General features: G+C 38.7%; 1 protein-coding gene across 1 annotated transcript in view; it reads left to right on the top strand.

The window, feature by feature from the left end:
* RAD23B (RAD23 homolog B, nucleotide excision repair protein) overlaps positions 1-20,982 on the top strand; it is a 35,168-nt gene extending 14,186 nt beyond the window's left edge. The window contains exons 3-10 of the mRNA XM_055698792.1: positions 2,060-2,139; positions 4,174-4,418; positions 7,831-7,886; positions 11,995-12,122; positions 16,702-16,819; positions 18,146-18,273; positions 18,650-18,820; positions 20,621-20,982. Of these exons, the coding sequence (XP_055554767.1) occupies positions 2,060-2,139; positions 4,174-4,418; positions 7,831-7,886; positions 11,995-12,122; positions 16,702-16,819; positions 18,146-18,273; positions 18,650-18,820; positions 20,621-20,734 (1,040 nt within the window). The 3' untranslated portion in view covers positions 20,735-20,982. The remainder of the gene's footprint in view (positions 1-2,059; positions 2,140-4,173; positions 4,419-7,830; positions 7,887-11,994; positions 12,123-16,701; positions 16,820-18,145; positions 18,274-18,649; positions 18,821-20,620) is intronic.
* Positions 20,983-25,551: the final 4,569 nt, after the last annotated feature.

Raw genomic sequence — 25,551 nt, 5'->3', positions numbered from 1 at the left:
TGCTCCATTCTGGCACTAATACACAGGTCCTTTTTTTGTTTGCTTGTTCTTGTTTCATGTCAGAAGTTAAAAGTTTTATTCCAGTACTGCCTCTCAGGCATTTCCCCCTCAAACTGTGCTTGAAAGAAACTTTGGTCTTACTGCTTCGGTGTACTGCTTTGTAAACAGTATTGGATTTCCACTTCTAGTAAGCTAAAGCCACTGATGACAATAGAAAGATGCCAATGGAAGAGAAATTGGGAGTCTCTTTTGTGTTTGTACAGGCTCCTCAGGACTATGTTTCTTATGAAGTTTTATGTCCCTTGTACTTAGTGAAGGGAATGCACATCAAGGACATGCAAGTCAAAGTTGCATGTATAATAAAGAAAGATGGGCAAGGCAGAAGGCCTTGTGCAATATATATATAATTGCATGACACAATATTATACTGCAGTGATTAAAAGAAATCAGGGGTTACATAAGAAGATATGATGGGACTTGAGTATTTTTCAGAAGTCAGAATTCATGGGTGGCATTGTACAATCCTCACAAGGAGCAGGAAATGTAGGAAATAAGTTTTAGAATAGAAGACAGTCTAAAGATTGATTGTAATTTTTTTACCTGGATGAGAGATACAAGGGTGTTTTGATGACATTTTTACATTAAAATGAGCTTTTAAAATTTTCATAGTTTGGTAAAACAGGGTGGTATCCTAACTGAACCGATTATAACATTTGTTATTAAAAATACTTTGAAATTTAAAAAAAAGTTTTGCTTATTAGTGGTGTTAGATCTGTTACATTGTCATCTGTATTAGGGTAAAGTCTAGAAACCCTGGAAAGGTGTGTCCTGAGAAGGTAGGGCATCTGCATTTATACACTGTGCAAGCACCTTCTCCAAAGTGCCTATAAATCAGAAAATTGTAAGTAAACCTGTGCAGGTTCTGAGTAGATGCTGCAGTTATCTGTTACAGGTATTACTACTGCTACTACAGTACATATAACATGGTCTTCAGTATTTGACCTGCAAGGCTGGAACCAGTAGAAAATAGAGCACAAATGAGGTGGTACTGTCCTAAGTGCCATAATGCATATGCATTGCTTGACTTCCTTGCAATCATCAGGATAACTAATTAGCAGGACATATCCTTAAGTGGTGTATTCCACTAGCATTATGAAAATGTGTTTTTCCCTTAGTCCTTGGCACATCTTTGGAAAGTGAATAAATTCAAATAATGAAATATTTCCTGAAAATTCTGTAGTAGGAAGAGGTGCTATAAAACTCACTGGAATACAAACTTAAGTTTGTGATTTGTGATACTGCCTCTAAATCAGCTTATCCTAAAAAAAAGTCTGTAGTTGAATATATTTCTGAGTTCTTGTCGTGTGAGGCAAATCTACTTTGCCACAGTACCATCTCTGCTTAATCTCTGCTTATGAAACATCCAAAGCAGTAGTATGATGCACATTTCTAGCTTTGATCCTCCTTTTTTTTAATCCTCCTGTCAAGGTAGCAGGGTATGGAATGGTTCTAGCTTTTTCTAATGTTTAGCATTCTTTTAAGAACAAATTTTTAAAGTTGCGAAGTCGCTTACGTAATGCAGATAAATTTGGTCTGTGGGAGAGAGCTGTAGATGTCTGCATCTGAAGGGCAGACAAAACATAAGCAGGCAGGAATTTTCTTGTTGTGTCTAGAGTGTCAGGTAGGTCTAAGTTACTCAGTTAAGCTTATTGTATGCTAAAGCCTTTCCTCTATATTACTTGTATCTGTGTAAAAGGTGGTCCAATTAATCTTTTTCTAGATTTAGTGGTGCTGTTTTAAATGATCTGAAGCATCTTCAACACTGCTGGAAACAGCCTTCAAGCTAAGAAGTACTGTGGACATCATAGGAGGAAAATTACTGATAGCTGTACTGCCAAAGCTTAAGTGCTGAAACGCTTTTTCCTGGGTTATTAATGGTTATATATTTGCATAAAACATGCTTTTATGGTTGTTTTGGGAACTGTGTTTATGTGAGGGAATCCCAAGATCTTCTAATGATCTGTTAAATAACTTAATTTATATCTGTTTAATTTGCCAGGTAAAATTCTTGATGATGACACTGCTCTTAAAGAATACAAAATAGATGAGAAGAGCTTTGTGGTGGTTATGGTGACAAAAGTGAGTAGTCATTATTTTTGAGAAGGAAACTGCATTCACTTCATTATTTTTCTCATTGTCATGACAGACTGTATATGCCTATCCTTAAAACCAGTGGAATGCGATCATGTGGAAGTTTTGATGGACAGTAAAAATAAATTATTGTGTGCATAGGTAGGAATTACTGATTTGCAGCCCTATTTTGCCTATACTGAGTGTTTACATTCAGAGAAAAAACTTGAGTGGCTGATTTTACTGTTTCTTCATTTTCCCAGTGATACTGTTAAAAGGAACCTGGATAGTCTGTTGTTAAATCCTCTGTACAGAACCGTTCAGGTTTGCGATGTTGTTTTTCTGAACTCATGGTTGTTTATTTTGTCATGCTCAACAGCATAAATGGTAGAGAAAATATACATATTTCAATCAAACCTATGAGTTTTGAATGACTGCAGTGGCAAATTAAAGGGGGTGATAGACATTTATTTGAAATACCTCTCCTCTTAAGCCGTTGCTTGATTGCTTCCAGGAATGAAGTCACTGATTTTCTAGGCATTCCAGACTGTTGGGGTATGAATAAAACTGGCTTCATCTGTCTTGAGATAATGAAGTTGGTTTTGTAGTTAGAGATCGGTCGTCTGACAAAGAAAACCTATATTCAGTTGCCCTTTGCTTCTGTCTGGTATTGGCTCACTAAATGTTTGAATGTAACTGTTCCTTCTGAACAAACAGCATTCCAGCCTGTGGCTTGTGTGGAGGAGAGGTATTTTTCTGTACAAGAAAACAGGTGCAAATATGACTTCAGAGTATACAGCTTTCATTTAGTTTATAGCAGAAGAAACACAGACTTTCATGAAGAACTGCTAAATGCAATACTTTATATTAAAAGACCTGTGTTTTGGAATTGGACATATCTTCAGTGTTAAGGTCTTTTTGCTAAGTCTGTAAGCTCAGTTTTTCCCTTAATCTTCTGGATCAGACATGCCTTGTCATGTAGGCACAACTGCCAACTTTGTCTGAAGCTCAGGCGTGTTGCAGTGAGGTTTTTTCTTTGAGTGATTCTTAAAATGTTCTTTATTGTGCCTGTGAAGTTGGCAGCTATTAATTCTCAACCGCCTGTCCTTTCAGACAAAAGAAGGAGGAAATATGCCCCCCTCCCCCAGTTCAAGCAAACTTGTCAAAAGTGATTTGCTTTGAATGAGTAGTTGGGTTTTGTTAAAGTTCAGCTATTCATCTGTGTAAGGCAGAGATGGCCGTCAGCCTTACCGATATTTGCAGGTAAGGGACAGCAGTAATTACAGCTTTCAAAAATGTAATTCTTTACCTTAGCAAGAAGTTACATGCATTCTGAAAAGTGTAATTTCTGTATAATGGGATTAATGGATTAGTATTGCGTTCAATCCAAATTAATGTTTTGAATATACATGTAAAGATTAAATCAAAATTATATGCAAATATTAAGTACCCTTAAGTTTGTTGCTGCAGATATGGTAGTCCCTGATTCTGCTGGAGTTTTGGTACTCACTACAGAACTCAAGCTATGTGAAATACATAATGCTTTGAATGTAAAGAGTGCATAAGTAAACCTTGTTGCGGGTTAAGTTTAAATTTTAGCGTCTCATTTTCCAGCAAATAGCATTCATAATGAAATGTGATTTCTGTCTTTATCACTATTCCAAATTTGAGTGGTGAGAAAAACTTACACTTGTTGTGTTTGTCAGATGTCTTTTGACAACTGTTTTAGTTTCTTCTGAAAAATGTGCTTTTGTAAAACACAAGATTGTTTTCATGTTTAGAGTGTTGTGGTGTATAATACTCTAGATCTTACCTTTGTATTTCACTTGTAACTCAAATAGTGTGACTGCTTAGGTGTATAAGTACTTTAGTGATGCGATCAGTGGCCTGCTTAAACATAATAAAAGGCATTATAGATTTAATGTTTTGAAATGTTTTAATGTTGTGCTTGATGTTGGGGCACCGGTGTCCTAACAGAACTTAATTAATAGAAAGCATGGGTTTAGGAGCTTTGTGCCGTGTCTGAATTTTGTTCTCTTACAGCCCAAAGCAGCAACTGGGGTGACTGGGCAGTTGAGTGCTACGGGTGATGCTTGTGTGGCAACCGAAATGCCCGTACCAGTCACTGCACTGATACCTGCTGCTGCCTCCGTACTGGCTCCTGTCTCTCCTCCACTACCATATACAGTTGCTTCTGAATCTGCACTTGTGAGTGCTCCTGAAGAAGAGCAGCCAGAAGGAAAACCACCTGAGATGCCAGCTGCTGCCAACCCACTGCTAACTGAAAGGTATGAATGAGCCTCCATAAACTGCTTCCTTGTCCATTTCTGTTGCTTCTAGGTTTGATTTTTAATTGGAATTTTCCATCACAGTGTTAGTTCAATCATTTTCTTGGTCCTACATAAGTTTTCTTCTTAATTGTAATTTCAGTCTCTGGCTCGGGTATAACATTACTATTGTAAGAAGTGCCCCTCCTTGCTGTACCTTATCCTGTGGGAAGTGTGGTTTTGGGACTAAAACTATGGAGTGGAGAGTGAAATGACAGGATTGGTGCTTCCATTAAGCATTTCAGAGTTACTGTGGCACAAGTTTGTTTTCAGACTAAGGATATTCACCTGTGTATGGATCTGCTGTCAACAAAGCTCTTAAAGACTTGGGAGCTTGTGTCCCTGTCCTGTTCATAGGCCTCTGGTGTTTTGAATCATGCTGGTTAAGTTTGAACCGTAAGTTCTTTACTGCTGTGAGAATCTATTAATTTCTGGAAAGAGTTTTTTCTTCCAAAATGTAGGCTATTAATCTTAATTGTATAATGTCTTAAAGCTACAAGCTTATTTGTTCTAAATGTTCCTTGATCCATCTGCAGGTGGCTGTGGGAGTTGGGATAGCTTTTAACCTCAATTCTCTACTTCTAAGAAAATCAAATGCCAGTTAGAGGTTTCATCCCTGTTGTACACTGGCGTGATTTTGCTTGCTTTAAGTTGCTTAAGTGTTGCATGGGATAAATGTGTTGCTAACTGATTTAATGGCCCTTGAAGTGCTGCATAGCATCAAGTCCTTGGTTTTTTTATATGCTAGTTTTCAGTATTTTGTGTTAAGTCAATACTGGTGCACAAGATATTAATTTTTGAAATGTTTGTATTTAAACACTGTCCAGTTCTGATTTGATGAGAAGGAAGCAACTTACAATTGTCTAATATCCTGAACATGTAATCAGAAATTTCTTGTGTTAACTGATGATGTAATTTTGGATTCTGAGAAATTAACATCTTTTTAAAATGAAATACAAGTGAAGCTTTATTTATCAGTCAAATAATTCAGGTCTTTTTTTAATGTTAATGGGTGGGGGGGTTTGCTGCTGTGTTTGTCCAGTAGATGTAAAGACTAGATTGATCTTTGATATTGAAACAGTGCTTTTCAGGTTTTTGATGTAGAGACTGCAATTCTATACACCGAGGCTCCCTTACTGTATTCGTACATACTTAAGAGGAAGCAAGAGAATAATTTAACAATACATTGTAGTTACCACCTGCCTTGATTTCAGTGAGTACTGTTTGTTTCTGATTTGCTTTAGAAGTTAAATTACTAAGGCTGGTGAAGATTTATTGAGCTGTGGACAGGCAAGCTGGTATCCCGTTTCGCCTTTGATCTTTTTTAGTTGTAAATCTTACTGGTGATAAGTGAGGCATTCTTGTTGGAAACATTTTTTTTTTGCATTAAAAAAATGCATCTCTGTAAACACCTTGTTAGGTTATTCTTGGCATCTCCTGAAAACTGATTCAGATTAATCTGATCATCTTTCACTTCCTGATAGGAGTTGCAACTCTGGTAGCCTGATAGATGTAAGACTGCTGCAGCCCCATCTCTCCAGGTCTATCAAGCATCAAGATTGAACTGTATTCCCAGTACATACACAGAATATGTATATACCTATGTATATACCTGGCCACGTAGCTTAACACAGGCAGGAAAACACCAGCACTCAAGCAACAATAAAACACCAGCGGTCACATCTGGCTTCCCTCTGGCTACTTGGTGCAAAACCCACTAGCGCAAAATATATATGTACAGACATATAAACAATATGAAATTTCTCCAGTAGCTGGCCTCAGATAGTCTTTTGATAGTTTGCTCCCAGACCTCCCAGTCTCTTAAGTTTTTGATACCTGGGTGTGTGACTGCCTGAGCCCTGCTGATACTCAGATTCCCTTTGCTTGCACATGCACACACGGGGGATCCATCCAGGAACTGGCTGTAGACATGCACTGAACCTGGTAGCTAGTGCCTAGATTGCCTGGCCTCCTAGTTGCTTCATTCATGGACACGTGAACAGATCTCACTAGCTGGTTGAGGCCTATAATCTTACCAGTAGCTGACGCCAAATGTTACAGTCTTCCCAGCAACTCCTATCTCAGACCCTCCGAGCTCTGCAGCAGCTGACTCTGTCTTGCAGCCATTCGATACCTGACTCTCAAGCGTCTTACCCTACTGACTGTAGTCAAGCTTGATGTTTGCTGGTGATTACACACATGCCAGTGTATGCATCCATACAGATTATGCATACACTATAGTCTCTTCAGTTGCTGACACCCCAGGCACATGGACCCCTTGTGGCCCCTTCTCCAGTTGCTGGCACCGAGACTTCCACAGTGTCTGGTTTCTGCAGTTGCTGGCTCCACAGATATGTGGATCCTTCTGACCCATGGTTCCCTGTACAGTTGTGAGTGCTTAGACTTCTGTACACATGTGCATGTAGATTAGAGAGACACTTCCACCCCAGCATGAAGAATAGTTAGAAACATAATTTAATTAGAAGGCAGGATGGACTGGTGATGAGGTACAGGGCCTGGCCAGGCTAATGCTGTTCACATGTGACTGGCCCTTTTTCTCCTCTTTGCTCTCTTTACCCATGGTTTTCATCTGCAGGGTGAACTGATGCTTCCCTTTCCCTGCCTTTGGTTGTTCCCCTAGATGTCTCATAAGTCTTGTACAATCCCCAAACACTTTTTCCTGATGCCCCATGTTGAGCTGTACCACCCTGTAGGCAGTAATGCCTCTGATCTGTAAGGAGACCTGGAGACCTGCTCCCATCCCTATCACGGGTGTCACCCTGAGACCAAAGGGCTGATGCTTTGAGTTGCAGCCCTTGGAGGAGCCAGGAAAGGGGCATCCTTGGCTTTGAATTAATTCGGTGTTCATGGAGGTGAGCCTTTAATCCTGTAATTTAACAGCTTTGATAATTTGAGGTGGAGTAATTGCAAATGCTAGCAGTTTATATTCCTGGGAAAGTAGGATACCGAGATTTTAATAAGTGCTTGCCACTGACTTCATTGGGTCCTCATTGAAGTCAAACTGGTGACTGTGGGGAAGAAGTTAGTGAGACTGCTGTGTACTTCTGAAAATTCACCTTGTTCTCCCACCCTTTAAAGCAATCAAGCAAGTAAACGGCTAATCCCTGAGCAGATGGGCAAGAGTCAAATGACTGGGGGGTAGGGGGGAACGTTGGCCTTCTGTTAATGGTAGTATTGTAAGTTTGTAAAATCTGATCTCACCATAAGACCGAAAGAGAGCTCTTCAGAAAGCTTTGTTGGTTTTTTTAGAAACAAAAGGGGCTATTAGAGTTACAGCTGCTGCTGCTTTTTTGAAAAACAGGAAGTTTTCCAAAGTTTTGTAATTACCATTGCACTTGTCTTCATCTTACAGTACAACAGGTGATACATCTCGATCAAATCTTTTTGAGGATGCTATAAGTGCACTTGGTAAGTGGAGTGTTTTTTTAATGTAGACGTTATTTTGGTGCAGCAGAAACATGACGGATTAGCAGATGCTGACACTCTCTTCTGTATCTGTCATTGTTAAAGTTATAATCAAAATACTCTTCTCTAAGACCTAAAGTTGGTATCTTAGAATCGGCATCAAGAACTTCTTTACTGAAGAATATTTCACTTCATATATTTTTATTGTGTAAAAGGAAGATCTTTATCACTCCTGTTTTTTCCCCATTTGCCTTAATTTCTTTTCTAACTACTCAATTTGAAGTGGCTTGAATAGAAGACTGGACATAAACATGTATACTCTTTTCTTTTCACCTTTACTTCTCACTATGCAGGTCTGATAAAATGGCTGCCTTAATATTCACTTGTTCTAGCTTTGACAGTACTGTCTTTTGACACATTTAGATAAATTCAGCAGATCTGCTGCACTCTGCTGGCTCCATATACTTACAGTCAATTCACTTTTCTTTTGACAGTTTAAATATCTTTGTCTCCTAGTGGAATAAACAGGGTAAAAACAGTAGTAAGTTCTTCCCCTCACTTATGCAGATTCTGGTAGCTGGGAAATCACTAGGCAAACCCACAACTCCTTACTCCTACTTAATTTTTTGGAGGTTTTTTTTTAGTGTAGCAAACAAAGACACAGAAATAAGGGAGAGGTGGGGTTTTTATTTTGTCTTATATCTGTAAAAATTAAGCTGCCGCTTGCTTCAAAAGTTAAACTAATTGAAGACTTTGATTTACATTTTTGTGTAGGGGTGTGTGGATATACTGGAGGCAGATCTTGTGATTAAGCAGTCCAAGGTGATTTAGGAGCAGTAGTCATGTTTTACATGTATTGGTGGTAGCCACCAGGTTTAGTCTATCTAACTGCAGCTTAGGTCTTAAGACTATCTGATTTTGACTGAAGAAATGTAATAGCTACTGTTGGAGACAACCCGTCAATTTCCGTTACTCTTTTAAAGTGACTGCTGCTACCAACGGTGCTGCAGGCTGCATTAACCATTAATCATACCTTAGTGGCAGAGATATGGTCATCACAAATACTCACGTTAACAATAATGATCAACAAGTTTAATTAAGCTGGTGGACTTGATTCAGTTATCTTTTAATTGGGGAGGAAAAAAAAACTCTTTCAGTGTAGCAGGAGAGCATCACCTCACTATTTTATGTGGAAGTTGTTTTATTGGTATGTGATATAGTAAACCCACACATCCCTAACAGTTTGGAAATAACAGGCATGGAGTGTAATTTCCTGGGTAAGCATACTGCAAGGTTTGTTATGCCAGCAGATTTTCAAGGACAGTTGGTATGAACTCTGTGGTTCTTATTCTTTAGAAACCGTTTTAAAAGGAATTTGCTTGCACAAATCTATGTAGGCTGGTTTTACATTCTAAGAAGGATCCTAGGCGTGTTTTTACTGTGGTTTCTTGATTACGTTGTCTGAAGGTAATTGACTTCACATTAAAAACAGAGATTGGTTTCTACTGATTTACTTTTGTTTTCAGTTAGACACTCTGACTGAAAAACTATGTGGCTTTCTGTGCCACAGGAAGATACATATCCACATCTTGCAGTTCCTGTGCAACCATATCTTTCGCTGGAGCAGCCTAAGCTTTCTTTTTAGGGCACGGGACAGGAATTAGTGTGGGGAGTGTGAACTGGATTTGAAAGCCAGTCCAGCTTTTAATATGTTTTTTGAAAAATGGAAGCAAAGAGCAGAATCAGTTCAGCATTGACATCACAAATATTCCCAGTAGTTCTATGTAGAAATAAGCATGACTTATCATTACATTGTGGCGTGGAATTCCTGAATTACTATTCTTGGTCTGCCTTCTTCACAACTTTGGTAAGTAGACTGTATATGGAGTACACAGAATCATAGAATCACTTAGGTTGGAAAAGACTTTTGAGATCATAAAGTCCAACTGTTAACCTAGAACTGCTATGTCCACTAAACCATGCCTCTGAGCACCATATCTACAAGTTGTTTTTTTTAGACTCTTCCAAGGGATGGTGATCCTACCATGTCCCTGGGCAGCCTGTTCCAATGTGTGACCACCCTTTCAGTGAAGTAGTTTTTCTTAATACCTAATCTAAACCTCCCCTGTCACAGCTTGAGGCGGTTTCCTCTTGTCCTATTGCTTCTTATCTGGGAGAGGAGACCTACCCCCACCTGTCTATAACCTCTTCTCAGGTAGTTGTACATGTGCCTAAATTTGCAGTAATTCTCTTTCCTTCTTTGGCTTTTAATTATGACTTATGTAGTGGTCTGTCCAGAGCAAGTTGACTTTCTTGTATCTTTTTTTTCTGTACCAAATCTCTCATACTGTTCTAGCCTCTACCTAGCTTATATTGAAAGAGCACTACAGAAACGTTGTAGTAACTAATTATAGATCAAAAGGTGTTCTGTCTGCTGTTTACCTTTCCTATTGCTAACAATCTATAGAGGTAAAGTAATGCTGTGTTAAGAACAAGCATGAGCAGTGAGTTTAACAAAATCACTATATTGGGACAATTGTTGGCTTGGCTTTCTTGCGTCTCTGAAGATACATACAGACGTGTATCTTTAGAACAAAGTTTAGGTGATTTTTTTTTTTTTTTTTGTCTTTGAGAAAACTGAGGTAGATGTAAAATGTTTGATCTAGTAGTTGTATATGAAGATGTGAACTTACCATTCCTTAAACTCAGGTTGGCACTGTTATTTTGAAGTCTGAGCAGTAAATACTCAAATTAACCAAGGGTTGTAAATCATTATTTATCTTTATAGATAACGCACAAGTATCCTTGGGCTAGGGTTTTTTTACTTGTTCTTGAGTATATTGCCCTTGGTTGTTTTATTTAGAAGCATTCTTTAAAAATCAGGAAATGTGATTGTGGTAATGTTAACTTGAGTTAAACACCTTCTCCCTAGGGGAATAAAACTTGATATTTTCTTTGACTCCTCTGATTGTGACTTGCTTGTCTTAACAGAGGAGCTCCAGCAGTATTTGTTTCCTCTACTTTTTTAATCTGTCGTTTATGGTGACTGTTAATAATTTAATTCTCTTGCCACTAATTTGCTATTGTTACAGAGTTGGTAAGGTTCCACTGGGATGAGTAATACCTTTATCCAAGGAAGGAAATGGTATTTTAATGTCTGGATTTGGGGGTTTTTTTCTGTCTTTGCATAAAAATCTTTAAGGAGTTGCTTAGTTACAATTTATAATAGAACAGTTAATTTTTTAATTAAGCCTGCTCTCTGCTTTTATGGAAGATAAATAAAACATATTATGAATAGAAATAATAATTTTTCCCTACACTACCATTAGTGTAGTGAACAGTTGTCCTTAAATTGCCCGATACGTAGTATATGTTTTTGTCCTGATGGCTGCAGGTGTGGGCCAGTTTTAGTCCATTTCTTTTGTAAGAGGTGAGGGGATTTGATATGATAGATGTCCAGTCAAATATACCTAAACTAAACAAGAACTTGTTCTCCTGAATCCTCATTGAAATCTTGAGTGACTTTCCTAGATGTAACTTTCACGTCTTCTGCCTGACTTGGGTTGGTTGATGTGAAGTTGATTAAATGACTTTGATCATCATCACCAGCATGTAGCAATATACAGTTGTAATGTGGTCATGGCTATTTGTCACCTGTTTAACCACATTATAGTATAAAATCTTTATTTGGAGAAACCTTAGTGGCTAACAGCAGACTTCTGCCTAGAAAGCTTAATTTCCAAACTTGCACTGCAGATGTTTCTTGATTACATCAGGAATTAAATATTAGCTGTGAGGATGCCCTTGACCTTAGATGAAAGCATAGAGGGAATATTACTGCAATTATGAGTATAGAAGTATCAAGAGTGCTGCTTTTTTCAATAGAAGTTTGCATTATGTTCATTACCTTCTACTATTCCAATCAAATACATAATGAAACCATCAGAATATATTTGGAATTAAAGCAACAGAACCATGGCAAGTTTAATATGAGCTGTTCTTTACTCTTCAATGAATAACTCAAATTTGGGTAGAAATTAAATCTGTCCATTGAAACTTCTTTCTGCTTTTTTGCCTTATTCCCTTAAAATGGTGATCATGTTACCTCTAGTGACAGGTCAGTCCTATGAGAATATGGTGACTGAGATGATGTTAATGGGCTATGAACAAGACGAAGTAATTACGGCGCTGAGGGCCAGCTTCAACAATCCTGACAGAGCAGTGGAATACCTTTTAATGGTGAGCAGTTCATGTTACTACATCTTATTCTTTCACTTTTTATTTTGTCCTCACTAAAGACTAATTTTAATTTACTTGTGTTTTTGAATGTTATCCAGCCAGTGAGTAATGCACATCTGTAGGGAGAACAGTATCTAAGCAGGGAATCTGGAAGGCTGAGACTGGGGTTTTGAGGGTCATAGTGTGTTATAGACAATACTGAAGTAATCTCTTAACTACCTCTATCACTTCTTTGCTTTTATTCTTAGTTGAATTGCATGAGGATGTATGTAAAGTATGTCCAGTTACAGTGATAGTTTTAACTGCCAGTGGCTGGCTTAAGGAATGATTTTTGTGTCACACAGCAGTGACAGCATTACCTGTATTTTTGTATTGGTTTCTATAACAGCATAAAGACGTTTTTTTAAAGTTCCAGTTCATTGTTTTTACTAATTACAGACAGTGTTCTTAATATACTTTCCAAACAGAAAGTTTTGAGAGTTATTTGTGTTTAACTTAACTGGTGTGTTGTGGAGTTTCTTTTTTTTTTTTTTTAAAGAAACAATTTCTCATTTGATAAATATGATTTGAAGGGTGACATTAACGTCACTGGTGTGAGAGGAAATAGAGTAGCTTCACTTTAATTGATCTTGTGAGTTGTTTCAGGGGCTTTTTGGGTTAGTTCTCATTGTATACCTTAATCTGACAGGTGAATTGTAAGCACCAGAGAATCTGTCTGGGGGCTTGTTGCTTAGTCGGTATTTCCGGTGCATTTAGTTTTCACTCTAGCATACCATTTTTTTTCAGTATGGTTTGTCCTTATTCTAAACTGAACTTTATTAAAATCTTGAAGCTAGATATCTTGAACCAGTCCTTGCAAAATAGAGATTGAATTTTTGACAGATTGGTAAGAAAACTGGCATTTTCATCTCTAGTTACAAGACTTTTCTTTTGTTAATGAAGTTTTTCTTCAGTAGTTACAAGTCACTGGCATGCTTGCTGTTTATGTTAATGATCCCAAGACTTTAACCTGCAGTTTTTAAACAGACAACACATGTTTTGAGTATGTGAATGTAAGATGTTTGGGTAGTATTAGGCCAACAAAAGGTAATAAATATTGTATTGCCCTAAGGGTGAATGCAGTAGCTCCTGTCTATCAGCCATAAGTCTGGAATCTCAAATGCATGGCATCTCAAAATGTTTGTTTTTCATGCCTTAAATGTTGTTTTTACTGTTCATTTAGTCTGTCCATGCACCATAAATCCAGTGTGTCCTGCTAAGTGTTGGGCTTGTTGTGCATGTGCCAGTCACGTAGAGTGCTTGTACGCTCAGTCTGGTATTTCCCTGCTCTAGCTTACATCTGTTCAGGAAGTCCTGAATAGAAATAGAACATTGCTACAATACAGTCTGACAAGTCTGAGCAGTTCATTTTTACTCCTTCAGTAGGTCCTGTGTTTAAAATGACTTCTTCTGTTATATAAGGTGGTCCCTTTCTGTCTTGTGTTGTTACCTCTTACTGAGAATATCTTTTCTTTGTTGTTCCTCTTCCTACTGGAAAAGGGAGTAGGGAGGATCAGTCTTGCTCTTAAAGACCATATTAGCTGGCAGACTTCTCTGGTCCTTCTAGAAGAATCCTGTTGCTGCAAATGATCTTTCTAACTGTTCTTGATCTGCTGAGGTCTAAACATGTTCCTTGCCATCCGGCTGCATCAAGAAAGCTTCTCTTTAGTTAATAGCGGTCCACTGATGACACTGTTCTCTGACCCTCTACTTCACTTGCCTCCAAATGATCAATGTTATTTTATGTATTCTGCAGGGTAGGATTAGGATGTTGAGAGCTCTTAAGTGTATACCACTGTCCTGGTTTAAAGAATCAGTACGCCAAAGGTACTTGTAAAGTGTTGAAAAAAATTTTGGGAGAGTGTCTACGCTTAAAGCATAGCTGTTGCTTAAATAAACCCTGAAGATTCCACTTGTCTGTGGTTCAGATGACAAGCTTTTTGGTTTTCATATCGTTGTGGTGAGCTTCTAGATGTAGTCCTGTTTCCTTGAGCTGTGGTTGTGAAAGGAGGTCTCCATTCCAGAAGACAACTGTTTCTTTTTCTATGCTCCAGACTCATCTTTCAAGGAATTTAGGTTCATGTTTCTTTTTGACCCAAGATTTTCTAACCCCTAATTAAGGAGTCCTGTCTCTTTCCTCCAACAACCAGACCATTGGTTGAAGCCTCTTTAGTTTGGAAATGTTTAGGAAACATTTCTTACTGTGAGGGTAGTCAAACACTGAACAGGCTTCCTAGAGAGGTCTTCAATGCCCCGTGCCTTGTTGGTATTTGAGGCATTTGGATAATGCTCTTAATAATAGACTTTAACTTCTGATCAGCACTGTAGTGGTCAGGCAGTTGGACTAGATGATCATTGTAGGTCCCTTCCAACTGGAACTATTTTGTTATAGATGTGCATGTTCGTTGCACTGGACCTAATGTGATTATTACCCTGTGGAGGGCAATGTCAGCTAAAAACTGCTCTGGGGTTCAATTAAATACAAACAATTGTTTATTCCACCTTAAGGCACAAATGGCCTTTTGTTGTCTGACCAATGTTTACATTCAAAATTAATTGCATGTGAATTGGTATGCTTTATTCTATTGGATAGCTGCATGAATGAGGTGCACGCACTTCACTAGTCTCATCTGATTACAATTGTACAGTCTAGTTTACTCAGAGTGATAACTTCAACTTATATTAAAGACTTCAGATGATCTTCAAGATGGCAAATGGTATCTTAAGTAAATTCTGTTGAACTAATTCCCATAGTCTTTCTATTCAATAGCAAACTCGAGGTTTAAACAAGCATATGCTGTTTGATTTGGGCACTGATTGCAGTAACAAAATAAGTCTATGAATAGGTGAAATCAACCGGTTATTTCATGAGATTAATCCCAAGTTCCTACATCATACTTGGATTCCCAGAAATGACTGATCTAATGGGAAAAAGGTATTTAAGCAGTGCTCTGTAAGGCCCTAATAAGAGAGTTACCTCAGGGTTATGTCATGAATGGAATTTTCTTCTCCCTCTGTGGAGGGAGGGATGTATAGCAAGCTGACCAAGCCATATAATGGTAATGAAATACATGACAAGAAAAACTTGCATTAATTCCTGAGTGGCTTAAATATGGACTTGATTAGGTGATTTATACCTTTTTGTGCTGTTTTTCACAGGTGAGGAGGTGAAGTTTTGCCTGGAGTACTATCCAGTTCTCCATTTCTAGATGTGGCCTTTATATTGTGTATTTCTCCTTTTTATTCAGTTATAGTGATGAATGTACCACATGAAGAACATGTTATAGTAGGATTTTTAACCTACATAACCATAGAAAATCACTGGTAGGTAGGTTTGCCAGACTTCTTCATTATCCAGTTACACTGAAGTTCTGTGATTATTTCCACCCACACTGCTTCTCATGTTTTGTGGTTCCCAAACTGAAGAGTGCCTTCTTCATTTGAGGCAGGTGAAATATGTTAGAGCCTTCTCAGACTTCTCTGGACTGAGTGTGCTGTATGAATGACTGTAGAAAAACAGATATTTTTTTTTTTTTTTTTGATGCCCTGGAAACTGAGTGTTGTGAGGTAGCGGATCTTATATAGTCTTGTCCCTTTGGGGTTGGGTTTAACATGGCTCCCCCCACTATTTCTCTTGGGTTTCAAGAGGTCTGCTGCTCTGAGTCTGCCTCTTGGGTTCCGGTTGGGCAACTTCCCTTGCCTATACCATGAAGGCTTGTAGTCCTACAGGAGTCTTTCTTGGTGTCTGCACCATGGCAAGCTGCCTAACTTTCTAGGCTCCATGGAGGAGGATGGAAAGGACAAACTTAGTGCAGGAGTTCAGTGACAGTAGGGCAAGCATGATTAGGATGGGAAGTTTGAAGGATTCTCATGCAGGAGAAAGGTAATGTGGTAAGGTTTGTCTCTGTTGTATAACTCACATTCTAATTTAGTTATTGTTCTTTAGATTTTTTCATTTCATCCTCCTGAGCAATTAATTTCCTATGAAGTTGTTTGCACATTAAAAATAAACGAAGTGCAAGTTAACTGGTTTTTTAACTGCTAAAATTTGTTAACATACAGCCCTCTTCACACTTCAGATACAGTAAATGACTGTTGTAGTGCTGTCACATTGAGCAAAGAGGTCCAAAGAGCCATGTTCTTATATCTCAATTTCTTGCCAGACTATATGGCATCTATAATCTTACTGTCAGCATTGTGTGCTACAATTCTGTTGCTGTAATGTAACTTCATTTGCATAACAGTATAACATATTGTAACGGTGTATTTAGTTTGACTCACGCATATCAGATATCTTAGGATTCAAAGCAAGTGTTTGTTTATGGAGTAAAATGTATTTTAAACTCATGCAGTGCATGCTTTATACCTCACTATACAAACCATATTTTTTGTGTCATAAAATTAAGCTTTTCACTGTGTTCTTTTCCAGTTGCAAATGTGGAAGCATTAGTGTTTTTTCCTTAGTTTTGCAAACTAAGTAATACACGCGGTAAGCAACCTTTTAGCATTCCGTAGGTAATTATGTGAACTGTGGCTTTAGGGTATACCTGGAGATGATCAGGCTGTGACTGAACCCCCTCAAGCAGCAAGTATTGGTGCCTCTCAGACTTCAGTGGAAGTACCAGTAGAAACTACACTTACAGCTAGTTCATTAAGAGGTAAGAAAGGTTATATTTGAGAGCATGTGGTAAACACACTTAAACATTCTCTTCTTCAGTGAATTTTTAAGTTCTTGGTGCTTGTGAACTGATCAAAGTGAATTGGATAAGAGCTGTAACATGGAAATTCCAGGTGTGGTACTTGAAACAAATGGCTTGTCGGATATGACCATATCTGGAAAAAAGTATGAAATTCCTAAAAATGCTGGGAACTCGAACAATTCCTTTGATTCAGTATTCTGGATTTAAATGTAAGACCACAAATGTTGAGAGGGTTGTGTTTTCTCTCAGTTAAAACAATGGTTTCCTACTTGTGCTAACTGCACTGTTGACTGACTGTACTAATGCGTTTACTACTTGGAAGTTGGAATATCAAGGAAGAAGCCTGCAATTACCTGCAATAAGGTAATAAAGTATAGCACCTGAGACCTTCCATGACTCCTCACTCAGCACTGCGGCACATGGACAGTGTGATTGGTGCCTGCTGAAGAGAACTTTGTCTTAAAGGAAATAAATACACAAAAGAAGCATATCCAAGAAGTAGTAAAGATCTGTCTTAAGCTGTGGCAGAGATGGTGTTCAAGACGTAAGCCTTAATAGAGGCCAGAGTGTTAAACATACAGGTAGTAGTGACAGGCATACATGACATCATCCATAAAGAAGGAATGGGGGAAATGGGACATTTCAGAGCGCTTCAGACAGTGCTATGTTCAAGGCAGTACCTGACAGTATAGGACAGGGGTCCTCACACTTTTTAACCAGGGGCCGGCGCGGATGCAGTGGCAGGCAGCCATCTGCGGCTGCTTGGTTTCCCCCCCAACCCCCGGTGGGGGGGGGGGGGGGTGTGTGTGTCTGTAAATACCGGGGGCCGGATTGAGGACCCTGGGGGGGCGTATCCAGCCCGCGGGCCGTAGTTTAAGGACCCCTGGTATAGGATAAATAGGAAGGCGAGTCTCGCTTAAGGACAGAACTGACCTATTGAAGGAGGTAGAGAACTCTTCTGTGGCCATAGAAGGAAGACAGAAGGCTCAGTAGGTGTCTCTGAATGAGGTTACTTGGAGACAAAGAGAAAAGTGCTGGAGATCAAGGACAGAAGGTGATTTTCTCTTCCCCCAGCCTTCTCTTAAGATCCACTGCGTTGTTTAACCTTAGTGTAAAGAATTCTTGCTTAAAGCTAAGTAAACTAGTGTGAGGAAGCAAGCTCTTCAGTGAGGAGTGTATTGCCACTTTTATGTCCTTTTTCTATCAACAGTTACAGTGTAGGTATGTGTCTTGTTAAGAATCTTGGTAAAGTTTTAAAAAACAGGTTATCACATTGTTTTTCAGGACATCCACTTGAGTTTTTACGAAATCAGCCTCAGTTCCAGCAGATGAGACAAATTATTCAGCAAAATCCTTCTCTGTTACCACCATTGCTACAGCAGATTGGACGGGAAAACCCTCAACTACTACAGGTGAACCTTAACAACAATAAAATAATGCTGCTAATTTTGACTTAGCTTTACAAGAAAGGGATGTGCTGATGTTAACTTCTATTGTTGGCTTTTCAGTAGTTGTTGCTGTACAGAATATATTTTCTATGACAGAAGTGAGTCCGAGTCTCTTCGTAAGAGATGTAAAGGGCATCAAGAAAAGGGAAGGGTCACTGCAATTGAACTGAAACATGAAAATGCATTTCTTATGGTTAGATTTAATAACTTTTCTCTATATACTTTCTACACATTCTTTTTGCCTACTTAATTGACTGAAAATAAATATTCTTATTTGCCTGTTGGCAGGCTTAAACATGCTCTATTTCAATGTATTTCTTTATTCTCCTTTGTGTCACAGCAAATAAGTCAATATCAGGAGCAATTTGTTCTTATGTTGAATGAGCCATTTGTAGAGTCCTACCAAGGTTCAGGTGACACTGATGATGGTCCCATCATTGGAGCAGAAGGTGGAAGTGATCATATGAGCTACATTCAAGTAACACCTCAGGAAAAAGAAGCTATAGAAAGGGTGAGCCTTTCTTTGAAGTGTTGCTTTGATGTTCCTGGTGTTGACTCATGTGCATGCCTAAGACATGTCTTAACTTAAACTTTGTTTAGGCTCAGTACTTATGCGTAACTTCTGATATTTTATATTTGATACTTCATAGCTGCTGTAGTCTTTCAAATCACGCTCTTGCTTTATAGCAGTTGAGTCTAAAATCTTTTGAATCTGTCCTACTGAGAAGATGCAGTCTCTTAAGTGATCAGAGGTCATCTGTAATAACTGATGATTGAATGGGTTTTCCTGAGGAATGGGAACTTGGCAAAAGCTTCAGTACTGTTCCAGATCATGCTAAGATAGGTTTCTAGGTACAAAGGTGTGTCCGCATGAGCACTGTTTGCAAAGGACTTGGATAGTAAGAGCTCTCATAGTTAAGTAGGTTAGTTGAAGTTGCTACTTAACCTCCTTATTTGGCTATCCATGAGAATTAGTTAATTTTAGCTTTCTAAAAATACAGGTAAGGTAAAAATATCTATAAAAATATATTTGGGGGTGGTACGTTGCGTTCATAAATGCGTGTAACACTGACTAAATACTTATTTGCATAGATGGCCGTGCCTCTGAGACTTTTTCTTAGAACAAATTGCAAAGACTTATCATACTGTGGTAGGGCTATTGTATATCAAAGACAGTGGTTTTTTTCAACTGGCAAAGCAAAAGGTTACATAAGGATCACCAGAAAAGAACAATTTTAATGTGTCAATTCTATAGATCTCAAAGAAACTTCTAATTTTTAAAACTGCTTGTCCATTTACTACTTCACTGATTATCCTCTTTAGTCTGCTACATTTCCTTGTAAAACTATTTTATGCAGTAGAACATTACCTCCACAACATGTTCCAAAACCCAACAGACACTTGTATGCTTCTTCCCCTTTCCATGGAACACACACCTCAAAATTTAGGTGTCCTAGTAGTACACCTGACATGTTCGTGCTGTTTGTAAGCATGAAATTAAATCTAAAAGTGGTTGATAAGGGATAATAGGACATAGTTTCTTGCAGAGATTTGATCTGCCCTGTATGTAAAATGCCTTGCAGGTGCTGTGAGGATTTTAAGAAAATATCCAAATAGTTGTATGTACTTGCCTTTGGCTAAAACAAAAATTGGTTTGCCAAACGTATTTTAAGTGAGGTGCAGGCTAAATGCATTTCCCTTGGCATGGTAATAAGCTATTCTCTAGTATCCTTATCCCCGTTGTTGTTTTGTCCCAGGCATTAATTAATTCCTTCACTTCTGAAAAACATTGCTCTCAACTTGTCATGGCTGCAATGTGTAGTCATTTTCTCACTTTTTAAAAATAACTGAACGTATGGCTTAATGTGATGTGTTGGGTTACCTACTAGTGATCACTCTGGGAGCTGTTGTTCCAGGCAACTTTTGTTAAAAATTCTGAGTTCAGTATGATTAATTGTTTGAAATGGGCATTGCTTGAAGGTGTTTATTTTTTCTGCAGCAGTGCAATGTGCTGTTGCTTCCTGACACTACTGTGACCCAGGTCTGTTTTAGTGACTTACTGTGGCCGCGAAAGAAAAGTGACATGTTTTATGGTGCTTCATTACTTATTCATATCACTTTCTCAAGTGAGAATTCTGTTTACTAAAGACAGAGGCAACACCACCTTTGCTTGCTAAAGGCTGTATTGAGCTAGGCAGCAATGTTTGTTTCTGGAAGACAGTTAATTGTTTAAGTGGCATCTCAAGATCCTAGACATATAAAGAAGTTTAATATACAAAATGTACTTTCTAAATGTGTTTCTCTTCTTCAGTTAAAGGCATTGGGATTTCCTGAAGGACTTGTGATACAGGCGTATTTTGCTTGTGACAAGAATGAAAACTTGGCTGCCAACTTTCTTCTACAACAGGATTTTGATGAAGATTGAGAGACTCTTTTCGTTTTTGGGTTTTTTTGGTGGTTTTTTTTTTTCCCCCACACCTTGCACCAGTGCATTACACTAACTTTGTTCACTGGGTTGTTTGGGATATTTGGGCTTATATTCATAACACTTGGTGTATGGTATATGGAGGGCGTGGGTGGAGAAGAGAATGTAAGAAACAAAGCAAAGCAATCCAGCAAGTATGTCTGTTTAAAATTATCACACAGTGTAAAATAAAATGCAACCAAAAATCAGCTTCTGCAGATAATTTGTTCCTTCTGTAAACTGTAGGTTAACTTCTTCTGGGGTTTCACTCTTAACTCTGCTGGTTCCAGAAATGTGTAATGCCCTGCTTCATGTTTCTTTCTACTTAGTATTTGTATTGGAAGTAGCCTGTGCTACTTAGATTCTACAGTCAGTATTGCGTGGTAACAGGGGATAGCAGCTTTGTGAACCTTAAAAGATCTGAGGAAGTGTAAACCTGAATGCCAAAATATGGGTAGTTATTTTGCTTTTTCAGATGTGTTAAAGTAGTGCAAGGACACAGTATTTTGTTTAATGCTGAGTTAAGACAATGTTGACTTTCTGTTTTCCAAATGAAAACCCATTTCAGTTAAGTGTCTTGAAACACTACCCCTCCTTTGCCCCCCTCAAATTATCTGAGAAGCTGTATACATACATGTAGAGTTAATATCCTGTCTACATATTTTCTTTTGGGGAAAAACAATGGATATCTAATTACTGTTCACTTCAATGTTACATTGCAGTAAAAGTTTTCAAAGCAATAGATTGCTTGTTTGTTTTTGTTACGTGCACTCTTGTGAATCTAATGCTCTTTTTCTGCCAGCAAACAAAACGGAAGCTTCTTCTTTGTCTGCTGCAATGAGACTCAAATCAAATTTCACCTTCCTACCGTTGTTGAACCAGCTTTGTTGGTTCATCTGTTTGAATACCAGCATCTGAAGATACTGGTTTCCTGTTGCACTTACGTAGATTATTATGATCAAGCTATATCTGTTCAGCAAGGACTTTGGATTTACTCACTTTATGAGGAAGAGGAGTTCATAGCTTGAGATATGAAGCAAGTAGGCAAGTTACTCTAACCCAAAAGAATCTGCACTCACACCTTTCTCTTGAAAACAAGTTCTAGTTATAGAATTTTGAATCTTATTAGTACGTACTTGTCATTTATTTTGTTCAGTCATCATAAAATGTAACGATCTTCTTTTAATATACACTGACTTTTAAAGGCAGTTTTGCCCATCACTGCAATGCTAGCATGAAAACATTCTATTTAACCTAAAGCTATTATGTGCAACATTTCTTGAAGATGCTTTGAGGTTTTTACTGTTGTACTCCCATTACATGGAGTACAAATTTCTCTTTACGGTAACCAAGAAAATATTTTTAGTGGTACAGCACTGAGCTGTGGTACCGCTAATAATACTAATGATTTGGTGGTACAACAAAAATTATTTTCTGCTTAGGTTGTGTGTCAGTGGATTAACTACTTGTACTTTGAGCTTAAGTGGTAGTGAAGTGTCTTGAGGAAACAAGAGCAGGAAAGACTGAAACGGTTGTGTTTGTATTTTATTTCTTCATTGGTTGGCTGTAGCCTGTTAAATAATTACCTGAAGTAATCACTTCTATAGCTGTCTATTCTTAAGTCCTCTATACAACAGCTTCACTTTAATGCAATGGTTCATTAATGTTGTTCAGAATCCTGTTACGAAGCTAGCTAAAACCCAAGATATTGCATCAAAGGTATGCTTATTCTTGCCACCCTGGGAAAACTTTTTGAATGTGAGATGAAGTCAAACTGTGGCTCTGATTCTGAAGTGTCACATTGCGCTTTACTTCAAGAATGCACATGAAAAATACACATAAAAAAAATAAGGTGGGAATGAAGAAAGAACATCTTAGTAACATTTTTGGTTTTTCTTTCTTGCCTAGTTTTGGACACCAACAAAGTGTTAAACACACGATCTTTTGAAAACATCAGTTTGAAACTTCAGTTACATGGTTATGAATCCACAAATTATAAAACTGACTTCACTAAACTATGCAGAAAAGTGGTCTTTCCACCTGTGATGAAACAATGTATGGGAATAATTTAACTGTTAGACTTCCACAAAATACATGACTGATCAGCATTGCTTAAGTTTGGAATTTATGGCTGCAAGCTGTAGCTGCTGCTGCTGATTTCTAATTGTAAAGTGCCTATGCTGTATTTATATATTTCCTCGTAGAATATATGACCTGCGAGGGGGGAAAAAGGGATGTCAACCTTCTTCGTTGTTGTTAGCACTCAGCTTCTTTCCTCCATCCTGATAGTGAGAAATGCTCATTGCCTAGGCAAAAAAACCACAAACAAACAAAAACCCCAACAAAACAACCACACAACTTAACTCCCCTTCTAATCAAAGCACTCTGGCATTTCCTGTCGAGACTGTAGTGAAATTAAGAGACACATGCATATTGTTCAGTAATAGTAGTAGTATGGAAAACTAGTAGTAGACTCTGAAGATACTTAGCCCTACTTCATCCTTTTGCTTTGGCATTTTCCTCAGTGAACTTTTTTGTTGTTTTAATTTAAAAAAACACAACTGTATCCACTATATGCTTTCATTTGCTGAAAATCTAGTGCTGAAATAGTACTGAAGTGAAGGTTTTGTGTAGACCTATGCAGCTGTGCCTAGAGACCTAGAAGGAAAAATTTCTTTTGCTTTCAAAATTGGTACCTTTTTATTTTGATATGGCTCAGCACATTAATGCTAGTACCGTGTGCTGCAGAGGACAGGGAGCAACATCCGTGAAATTCTTGCCTGAGATAGTGGATTTTATATGCAATACACTAGGAGTAACCAGATATTCCAGCAATCAGCTCTTTCATCCCAGGGGAAGAATTCACTGCTGTCCTTGTAACGTGAAGCGTTTGACTCTAAATGCACAGCAGCCAAAGACCAAAAACTGGCACAGTGTTTTCAGAGTGCCTGTGTGGATGTATCTGTAGAATTGGTCAAAATCTTATAAGTTCAGGTACATATTTTTAATTATATATTTGAAATAAGCATGAACCTTCCCTCCCCCAACCTCTTGTCTTTAGTCTAAATCTCGTGTATTTTTTCTTTCTGTCTTACTGTTGGAGAAAGTATGGAAGCTGCAAAAGGTGTGCTGTCAGCTCCTGTTAGAGAATAGAACAACAAGGTTTCAGAGGCAGAATTAGTGCTGTCGAATAAGGAAGTGGTCAGTCTTCTGGATGGGTTATGGAATAAACTGTGAGTGCTGAGAGTGTGGGATAGAGACTTCCTCTGTAGAAAGGTTAGGTTGAAGTGAGGAATCTCCACCTGGAAGAAGCAGTGGTGTTTGTGAAAAGTCATGCCTGAAGGAGTTAAACAGTATGTTAAAGGCTGAGAGGAACAGAGTGGTATGGCAGGACTGAATAGAGTGAGCTAATGAGCAAACTTTTGGTGGGACTTTGCATGTATAAATAAGAATTGAATTGATTGAAGTCTCCTTGAATACAGATGTTCATCTTGTTCCCAACTTCTCAAAGCCAAAGAAATGATGGGTTCCTTTTCAGCCAATAGCTCTTTGTCTAGGACTTTCCTTCCAAAACCAGCTTTAACTGCAATAAAAAGAAACAAACCAGTTTGTACCTTGGCATAAATCTCACAGACTTGAGATTTATGTAGTCTTGGGTAGTCTAACCACGCTGCGGTGCCCCTGCTTTAAAGGTGGAGAAAAAATGTCATTTTTATTTCTAGCTACATGTTACACTGTTAAGACCTGATCTGCTCTTTTGAGTCTTTTCGGGAACCTTTGTTTTTTTGAAGTGAGAGAAATGAGTGATCCACCTAAACTGTGCTTTTCATAGTAATACTGCTGTTTGTTTGTGGTGGGTTGATCCTGGCTGGGCACCAGGTACCCACCAAAGCTGCTCTGTCACTCCCATCCTCAGCTGGACAGGGGAGGGAAAATACAAGGAGTTCATGGGTTGAGATATGGACAGGAGGATCACTTGGCAGTTACAGTCGTGGGCAAAGTAGATTCTGCTTTGGGAAATCAGCTTATTACCATTCAGATTGGGGTAGGATAATGAGAAATAAAACCAAAATTTAAAAAACACTTTCCCCCACCCCTCCTTTCTTCCTGGGGTTAACTTCACTCCTGATTTCTCTACCTTCTCCTTCCCCAGTGGTGCACGGGGATGGGGAATGGGGGTTGTGGTCAGTTCATCGCATGCGTCTCTGCTGCTCCTTCCTCCTTTGGGGGAGGACTCCTTCCCCTGCTCCAGCATGAGGTCCTTCCCATGGGTGACGGTCTTCCATGAACTTCTCCAATGTGAGTTCCTCCCACAGGCTGTTCTTCACAAAAATGTTCAAGCTTGGGTCCCTTCCATAGGGAACAGACCTTCAGGAGCAGACTGCTCCAGCATAGGTCCACCACGCGGTCACAAGTCTGGCCAGAAGACCTGCTCCAGTGTGGGCCCCTCTCTCCACAGGTCCTGTGAGGAGCCTGTTTCAGTGTGGGCTTCCCATGGGGTCACGGCCTCCTTCAGGCATCCACCTGCTCCAGCATGGGGTCCTCCACAGGCTGCAGGTGGGTATCTGCAGCACTGTTAACTGCCATGGGCTGCAGGGGAACAGCCTGCCTCACCACAGGCTGCAGTGGAATCTCTGCTCCAGCATCTGGAGCACCTCTTCTTCTTCACTGACTTCTGTGTCTGCAGAGTTGTACCTTAGGTACTCTTACTCCTTTCCCTGGATGTCATTTGTTGTGGTCTGGTTTTTTATTCTTCTTAAATATGTTGTCAGAGAGGT

This window comes from Falco cherrug, chromosome Z (genome assembly GCF_023634085.1).
Source record: "Falco cherrug isolate bFalChe1 chromosome Z, bFalChe1.pri, whole genome shotgun sequence".
Lineage (NCBI taxonomy): Eukaryota > Metazoa > Chordata > Aves > Falconiformes > Falconidae > Falco > Falco cherrug.
The sequence above is the reverse complement of the archived record's forward strand: the minus strand, read 5'-3'. Positions and strand labels throughout refer to the sequence as shown.